General features: G+C 50.4%; 1 protein-coding gene across 1 annotated transcript; it reads right to left on the bottom strand.

Moving 5' to 3' along the window:
• Window positions 1-910: 910 nt before the first annotated feature.
• SRPRB (SRP receptor subunit beta) lies at window positions 911-7,217 on the bottom strand. The gene is made up of 7 exons (XM_074546926.1): window positions 7,058-7,217; window positions 6,839-6,933; window positions 5,992-6,069; window positions 4,854-4,936; window positions 4,166-4,302; window positions 3,335-3,389; window positions 911-2,694 (listed from the first exon to the last, which is right to left on the bottom strand). Exons 1-7 carry the CDS (start codon window positions 7,161-7,163, stop codon window positions 2,478-2,480), a joined length of 771 nt encoding a protein of 256 aa, XP_074403027.1. The 5' UTR covers window positions 7,164-7,217; the 3' UTR covers window positions 911-2,477.
• Between the last annotated feature and the right edge of the window lie 1,529 nt (window positions 7,218-8,746).

Below are 8,746 nucleotides of genomic sequence, written 5' to 3'. Positions count from 1 at the left end.
TATCCCAGTTATCACTGTGCTCCTCATTCTCCTCCAAAAACATCTGTCTTGTCCAGGGGAACAATTGAGAGTACAATCCATAGCAAAAAACATTGACCCAAAGAGCTGCAGCACAGTGAGGGCCTCAGTGCCTGGGGATGTGTGAACACAGCAGGTTCCTCACTCAGAGTCAGGCAGCTGCAGCAAGAAGGGGCTGAGTTCATCACATCCCACTGTCCTGCCAAAGCCATCCCAACACAGCCCTGCTGAGCTGCAGCCTCAGGAGCAGCACTCCCAGCCAGCAGAGCCACGGGCTGGGAACGAGGTCAGGAGAGCAAAGAACAAAGCACAGAGCTGACTGGGGAATCAAGAAAAACAAGAAAACAACACTCAGACTTTCCAGTTCTGCTCTCTTCCCTCAGCCACTGGGGAAAACCAGCCCTGAGTATTTAAATATTTAAAAAAATCATGGAGTGAGGCCCAAAAAACTCCTGGAGTTGTGCTCTGGGCACAGCCCCAGCTCAGCCATGGCCATGCAGCCACTCCCCAGCCCAGGAAAGCTGAGGCATCTCCTCTCCATCCAGCACAGCCACCTCCAGGGCACAGCAGTGCTGCCCTGCCACCACAGCTGGCTGGAGCTTTCCTGTGCACATCACCACAGTGCCTTTTAATTATGATTTGTGGGCGTTTTTTGCTATGTGATTATCAATTTCTCAATTAGTCAGACCAAGAAGTAAATACAAAACCAAAAGAAAACCCAACCCCAAAGCCCTCTGTGTGCAGAAAATAAAGTTTTTTGACAACACAGAGCTGGCCACAGAATAGGAAGGTTGATCCCCAGGAGCAGAGCCCCATCCATCCATGTAGATCTGACACCTCTGGGAAGAGCCAAGGCAAACACAGAGACTGAAGCAAGACTTGAGAACAAACATTTAAGCATAAAAGAATTTACTTAAGGAATATTTTTAAAAATAATAACTTAAAACCCACTATGGCCTCATGGTACCTCCCCCCTTAAGCTGAGGCTGGTGCTTGGCTTCTGCGTCTCTGCAAGAACAATCACATCAAGAAACAGCAATTTTTTGCCCAAAATCATTTCAGCATTATGGATTTGAAGCAGGCAGCCCAAGACCTCCAGCTAAAGGAGTTCAAAGCATGACAAACAGGTTCCAACAGGACTCTGCCTGCAGGAAAAAGAATGTAACATGTTTGGTAAATATTACCCTCCCCTGCATGGATGGCTCCCGAGGCTGGAAATGCAAGGACCAGCTTCATTACAGGCACAGGCCTTTGCTCAAGGCTGTTCCTGCTCTTCCCAACACCTGGCAATGCTGCAGGGAGGCAGGGAAAGCCCCAGAGAAGGAAAAGAACACAACAGATAAATTGAGGGATGAAGGAGGCATCAAACCACAGGGGAGAGAGGGCTACAAAAAGAGTGTGCCAGGAGCCAGTCACCCCCAAATCCTAAAAAAACCAGGGGAAGCCACAAAGGAAAAATGATACTGCACTAGAAGTCTGCAATGTGCAGTGAGACACAAACTGGGAAAATCTCCCATTTCTTTCCCCTCTTCCTTGAGCATCTCTGCCACAAGGAGGAAGCACACCCACGGTGCTGGCAGCTCCCTGGCTTTCCCTCTCACTGTGCCATAAGTGCTGACTAATTAATTACACACAAAGCAAGCCCTTCCTGCAGCCACTGCACAGCAAATGCCTGGCAGGTCCCAGCTGCAGGTACAGGTCTGAAAGTGTGCCCATCTCACAGTTTCATGCCACGACCCCCCTGTAGCTCTGCCACTCTTTTGTTCCTGCCTGTGGGAGGAGAAGCAGAGTGAAGCTTTCAGAACAGCCCTCAACTAAAGAAAAACTCCCAGGAGCTGATCAAGAGAGGAAATCAGCAGACATGGGCACCCAGCTGGGCCCAGGGAGTAAAGCAGGGTTGGTTTGGACATTTCACACTCCTCCTGCCCCACAGAAATGGGGCTGCACCAGTTTGGAACAATGGGAAGGCAGACACAAAGAGGAAAACAGCTTTTTGTACTCTCTCAATGCCTGCCCAACTTAGGGAGCTTGTGCAGTGCTCCCCAGCAGCCCCAGCCATGAGGTGGTCAGGGCTCTGAGAAGCAACAGGGGCCTAAAGCATGGCAGGAAACAAAAGGCTCACTCCAGTCTCTAAAACTCACCTGCCACTGCACTCCTTCCTGATTTGCTTGGCAACTACAAAAAAAAGCTTAAAAATTAAGGAATAGAAAAGCCCAGAAGTTCAGCAGCCCAGAGGAGGTCAAGGGAAGAGGGGAGAGGATAAAAACATTGCAGCATGAAGGGACAGCCAGAGGGAATCACACCAGCAATTGTCAGGTCTCTCCCAAGCCCAGGAGCAGCAGAAGAAGACACCACAGTGCTGACTTCCAGCTGAAGTTCCTTCTTTTTACATCAAGGTGAGATCTGAGTGCTCCACACCATCTTTTCCCCTTCAGCCCCCCATCCCTGTCCATCTGTGTTCAGGCCACCTTCACCAGCCACTTCTGGAGGGCCTCCAAGTCAGCCTCTCCCTCCTCTCCCTTGCTGCCTCGAGCACTGCACTCCACAAACTCCACCTTCATGGGCAGCTGGGAGAAGTCAAAGTCCTTGCCCTTCTTCCCCAGCTGGGCAGGGCCCCCTGTGGCTGAGCCATCCAGGCTGGTGGGGGCTGCAGAGCGTGTCACCCGCAAGGTATTGCTGCAGGGAGAGAAGGAAAAGGGTCAGGAATTGGGGACCAGGGGAGAATCACCTGCACCACGGCTCTGGGATGTCTGGGGTGGCAGCAGCATGTCAGCTACACCAGGGACACAAGGCCCAGCACTGCCCTGGGAGGCTCAGGGGAGTAGGAGGACACTCAGGTTTGGTTTTGCAATAAAGGACAGCAGAAATCAGATGATGATGATGATGATATCCTTATCCCAATTTGCACTGGAATAACAGTGCCTAACAGGGCACAACAACTCCCTAGAAATCCAACACCTACACACAGGTAGTTGGCAAATGCTCAACATCAGAACAAGCAATTTATTGCTTATTTTCCTGCAGAATGTGAATGTGTGGCAACTAACTCCTGTGCTAAAAGGCAGGAGGTTGTGTGTTCAGCCTGGAGGAGGCACAGCACAAACAGCCCTGCTGCCATCTGCTGGCCAAAGGGGTTATAGATCCAGGGAATCATTCAGCTTGGAAAAGCCCTCTGAGACCATGGAGTCCAATGCAAACCCAGCACTGCCAAGCCCCAGACCAAACAGGCTGTTCCCAGTTCCACAGGGAACTCAAGGGAGCTCACTGAGGTAAGAGAAAAAGGGCAAGAGGGACTGAGATCCCATTCCATACTTACAGCTCTTTCTCCAGCTGTTGCTGGATGAGTTTTGCTGATTTTGCCATTGTGACATCTGAAGAGAAAAAAAGGAAATCAGCTCTTTGGTTGTCAGAATTCAGAACCTGGTTCCTTTCCCTAAAGTAAGGCCAGTTCACACTGTGCACTCACTGGAGCTACCAGGACAAGGTCAGCTGTGCCTGCAGTGGGATGAGGGATGCTGGAGATTTGGGATAGCAGATGTGAATGGGAACAATTTAACAATCTGACACAAGACAGGGAATTAATTTCTTCTTTCTGGGCAGGAAGATACTTCAGAGGATGGGTTTGATGCACCAGCACTCACTCCTGTCCTATGCTTTCCACCTGTGCCATGAAGGCCTCAGGCAGCTCCCGAGTTAGGGCAGGAAATAACTACAAAACCCAGATCAGATACTGCCCCAAAACAACCCACTATTACACAGGGACCCACATTTTCACTGTAGAATTTGTAGGAATCTGAAAATTGAGTCTTTTCCAGTAGCTGGGAATTCAGGCTACTCCAGAGAAAACATGGAACCCTGGCTGCTGAACATTTCAACCTGAAAGCTGCTGAGTGTGTAGGGATAGTTCACTGTGCTTGAGCTGATCCTACTTGCTGCTGGATGGAGACTGAGGAACAGCTCTGCACAAAGCCAGCAGAAAAAGCCACACAAAATCCACCTGCATCACCTACACCCACCCAAAGAGCTGCAGCTCTCCCAAACACTCCTGCTGAGTAGTCAGAGTTTAAACCTAAATTCTACCCTTCCTTTTGCTGCAATCCCAGCCCCCAGGTGCAGCAGGGAGCCCTGCAGGCCCAGCCCAGGGTACCTTGCTTGTTGCAGGCGATGAGCAGCGCGGGCGCGTTCCTGAGCACGGTGCTGTCCACCAGCACCTGGTACAGGAACTCTGCCACGTCCTTCACCTCCCGCTGGAAGGCCACGCTGTCCACCACAAACACGATGGCTCTGGGGCAAGAGGCAAGGACAGGGGATGGGGATGGAGCTCTGCAGTCACCACCCCCTGCAGGTATTCCAGCCTGGGCTGAGATTTTTCACATCTGGTCTCACCCAGCCCAAGCACAGGCTGGTAGCGTGTGCTGGATGAAATACATCCCATGACCAGCTCCAGCAGGAATTCTTTTATTATATATATATATATATATATCCTGTCTCCCAGGATATCCCCCTGCCCCAGCATATCCCACACCCCCCAGACCTCCCTGCTGCAGTGGCTTTGCCTCCTGGTGCACCACAAGCACAGGTAAGTCAGAAATTCATGGTGCGATTTTGGGATTGTCCTGTGCAGGGTCAGGACTCCACGATCTTTGTGGGCCCCTTCCCATTCAGGATATTCCATGAAGGCAATGCAAAAATTAACCAGCACCCCCCCACAGCAGAGCTCTGACTCTGGAAGCACCACCAGGCCAGCTCACAGCATTCCCAGCACCATCATTTGGTTTATCTCTTTCCAAAGGATCACCTGTCCCCTCCTGCCCTGCTGATCCCCTCCAGGTTACCTGGCTGCAGCCTTGAACCTCTCCAGGAACTGCAGCCTCAGACTCTCATGGCCTGGAAGGTCAATCAAGGTCACATTGGTGCTCTGGAACACAGGCAAGGAGGATTTAACAACACCTGATCTGGGGGTGACAGTGATCACAGACTGGGAAAAGCAGTCTGACCCTGGATTTGTGTCCTGAAGGCACAGCACCACCTGCCCTGACACACAGCACAACAGCCTCACCTACTCACACACACCAAGCCTCCCTAAATGCACCAAACCTTGCTGGGAATAACACAAAAATGCCTTTGCAAGAGCCTTTTTAAACTAGAGGCTGCAAAGGTTTTCCTTCCCAGGAAAGGCAGGAGGTGGCAGAGAACACAGGGCCCAGCAGGGCCACGTCACTGCTCTCCAGATAAGGCTGCAGCAGCCCACTGCTCCTGGATTTTACTGGAAACCTTGGCCATGGTTAAAAAAACAATCAAAAAAGCAACCTGCCTTGCAGATACTTCTCTGCTTAATTAAAGAAACAGAAAAATGGAAAAAAATTTTCAAAAACCCTGCACGTTATTGTACAAAGTTTTTGGCCTTATTATCACTGTTGTAAAGAATGACTGAGAAGGTGAAGCCACAAAACCTCCCTCTACTTTCACAATTCACCAGCAGTTAAGGTGCTGCCAGCATTCTGCTCTCCCTGCCACATGTGCATCCAGCACAGGAGATTTCCAAAATTAAACAATTGCCAAAAACTGAAAACAACCAGATCTGGGAACCTAAAAATAACAGGACCTAAAAATAACAAAATCCTTTCTGGGACCATATAAAGTCCAGCTGGAGCCTCTGCTTAAATGTGATAAAGCTTTGAATTTCAGGTTTTTTTTTGGCAGAAAGAGAAATTACTGATGAGGAAATAAACCAATGCAACAGAACAGTGAAACCCCCAGAGGTGTGGTTTTCAGTCAGAAATGTTTCCCTATTTTACAAGCAAAGAAAAAAGAATGTGTGGAGCCCAGTATTACATTACACACTCCAGTATTTCTTTCTCAGTATGCATGGCCTGAAAAAATCCTGTCCTGCACTCAAACTGGGGCCTGAGCAGCACAGAAATTCCCAGGTTTAGGAGGGGGAGCAGGAAAAGGCTGGGGCAGGGCACTCACCTTGTCCTGGCTGAGCCTGTAGACTGCAGAGCTGTCGGTGATGGAGGTCTGGGTGTCCCGGTAGCGCCCCGACAGCAGCTGGGGGAACAGGCACAGCCTCAGAACCACAGCTGAGAGGCTCCCCAGCCCCAAACCAGCACCAGCACCACCCTCAGCCTCCTCAGAAACTCAAATGGTCCCACAGGGCAATGGGCAGCACACATCTGATCTCAGGTTCCTGCAGGGAACTACACCTGGGGTCTCTTTCTCCAGTTAATTAATAAATGGTCATTAGGAAAATAAATACATATTTAAATTGCGAATCTCCACTAAATAAGAAGGAAGAGAGTGTGCTAACAAATCCTTCAGAGTTTCCATGGCTATGCCCCTTTCTTTTTCAGACTCAGCAGTAACAGAATACCCAGGGTTGGAAGGGACCCACCAGGATGATCAGCCCAACTCCTGTCCCTGCATGGGCACCCCAACAATCCCAGCCTGTGCATCCCTGAGAGCATTGTCCAAACCCTCCTGGAGCTCTGGCAGCCCTGGGGCTGTGCCCATTCCCTGGGGAGGCTGGGCAGTGCCCAGCACCCTCTGGGGAAGAACCTTTCCCTGATCTCCAACCTCAGCTCCCCTGGCACAGCTCCAGCCATTCCCTGGGGTGCTGTCGCTGCTCCCAGAGATTGGAGCTGCACACTGCCGAGAGGTCAAGTATCGCTAAACCTTTTACCATGACAAATTTCTTTGGACATTTCGTGGTGTCCAAAACTCGCTCTCCATCCCTCCTTACAGCCATAAATCCCGACTTTGCATTAAAAGATTAAAAAGCGAACTAAAGGGAACTCCTTCACCGGGGCTCCCCGCTCACCCTCGCGAAAAGCAGCGTCTTCCCCGCGTCGCAGAGGCCCAGCAGCAGCACGGCCTTGCGGCTGCTCTTCCTGCCCTGCACGAACCGCCAGAGCACTGCGGAAGACAGGAGCAGAGGAGGATGAGGAGGATGAGGGGACACTCGAGCCCACCGCTGCCGGCACCGCCGCGCCCTCAGCAGCCCGCGGGGCGGGGGGAAAGGGAGGTTCTCGCAACTCACGGAAGGTGATGGCGACGGCGAGGAGCGCGACGAGCACGGAGAGCACGGCGGGGCCGCCCAGTTCCCGCCGCAGCGCCGCCAGGTGCGGCTCCAGCCCGCCCGCCATGGCCCGCACTCGTGGCCACGCCGCGCTTCCGCCTCCGGCCCCGCCGCACGCCGGGAAGGGCGGCGCGCGGGCTCATGGGAGCTGTAGTTCTCCCCTCAGGAGCCCGGAGGAATGTGGAGTGATTTAGGGTGGAAAAGCTCTGTGACCCCAGCGCTGTCGAGGTCACCAATAAGCCATGTCCCGAAGTGCCACATACACAGGGCTTTAAATCCCAGGCAGATGTGGCAGGGCTGGACAGCTCATTCTGCAAATAAATTTTCCAATGTCCAACCTGAGCCTCCCCTGGCCCAGCCTGAGGCCGTTTCCCCTTGTCCTGTTCCTGACCTCCCCCAGCTGTCCCCTCCTGTCAAGAGTTGTGCAGAGCCACAAGGTCCCCCCGAGCGTCTTTTTCTCCAGGCTGAGCCCCTTTCCAGCTCCCCCAGCCTCTCCTGGTGCTCCATTCCCTTCCCCAGCTCTGTTCCCTTCTCTGGACATGCTCCAGCCCCTCCATGTCCTTCCTGAATTGCTGGGCCCAGAACTGGAGGTGTCTCATAGGTCCCAGCACAGAGGGGCAGTGTGAAAAATGTGTATTTTATGATTGGCTTTTTACGAACATTAAAATGAATATTATATGTGTTGTGTTAGAAAGTTATGCTGTATTAATTTTCTTAAGTAGTGTGTTAAATATAGTTTTAGGTTATAACATAATATTAAAGTAGAAACTGTACTATGTAGGATACTTTTTTTAAGACTCACAGTGAGGTAGCAGCCACAGGACACCTAAATCTTTCTGAGAAAAAGAATTTATTGCTCTCTTACCGAGTTCTTCCTGCCTCATTCAGCCCTGAAGACGCTGTCAAGATTCAGAGGAAGAAGCTGACACTGACCAGACAGAATCCTGTGTTTGAATGGAATTTATGCATCATGTATGAGGTGTATGAATATGCAACAGGTTATTGTTTTTAAGGGTTAATCTTCTGTTAATATGTGCCCTTTATTGGGCTTATTTTGCCCAGACAGAGGTACCCAGACTGTCTGTAACTCTTTGTTTCTATTGTCTCATATTGTTCTAATCCCTATTGTCCAAATTTTTATTACTCTAATTATATTACTATTTTTATAACAAATTTATTACTATTAAACTTTTAAAATTCTAAAAACAAATGATTGGCGTTTTTCACACCGTCCTTGAGCAGGAGATGGGACTGGAGATCCCCAGAGGTCCCTCCAGCTTGAGTGACCCTCCAGTGAGGTTCCTTTTATCCTTCAATGCCTTCTACCTATGGGACAAGAGCTTACACCTGACATGAAATGCAGATGGTGTGGCTTTTTTGGGGGGAAAGTTCTCTAACTGAGTCATAGAAACAGCCTGTTAGAGGCACTTATTCTCTTTCTTTGCTAATTTTGAAGAATGGGTTAAAAAAACCCACCTGTCCAGTGTATTCATCCTACATAAACGGAGGGACTACATTTCATCCTTTCCTGTCACACTCTGCATTTCTGCCATCCAGGGGGATTTTCAGCCAGGCTGCTGGACTTCTCACCACACTTAGCATATGCATCCAAAAATGATTAAAGTATTCATTCCCTCAAAGTCAGGAGCT

Source organism: Zonotrichia albicollis, chromosome 9 (genome assembly GCF_047830755.1).
Source record: "Zonotrichia albicollis isolate bZonAlb1 chromosome 9, bZonAlb1.hap1, whole genome shotgun sequence".
Taxonomy (NCBI): domain Eukaryota; kingdom Metazoa; phylum Chordata; class Aves; order Passeriformes; family Passerellidae; genus Zonotrichia; species Zonotrichia albicollis.
This window is presented reverse-complemented; position numbering and strand designations above follow the sequence as displayed.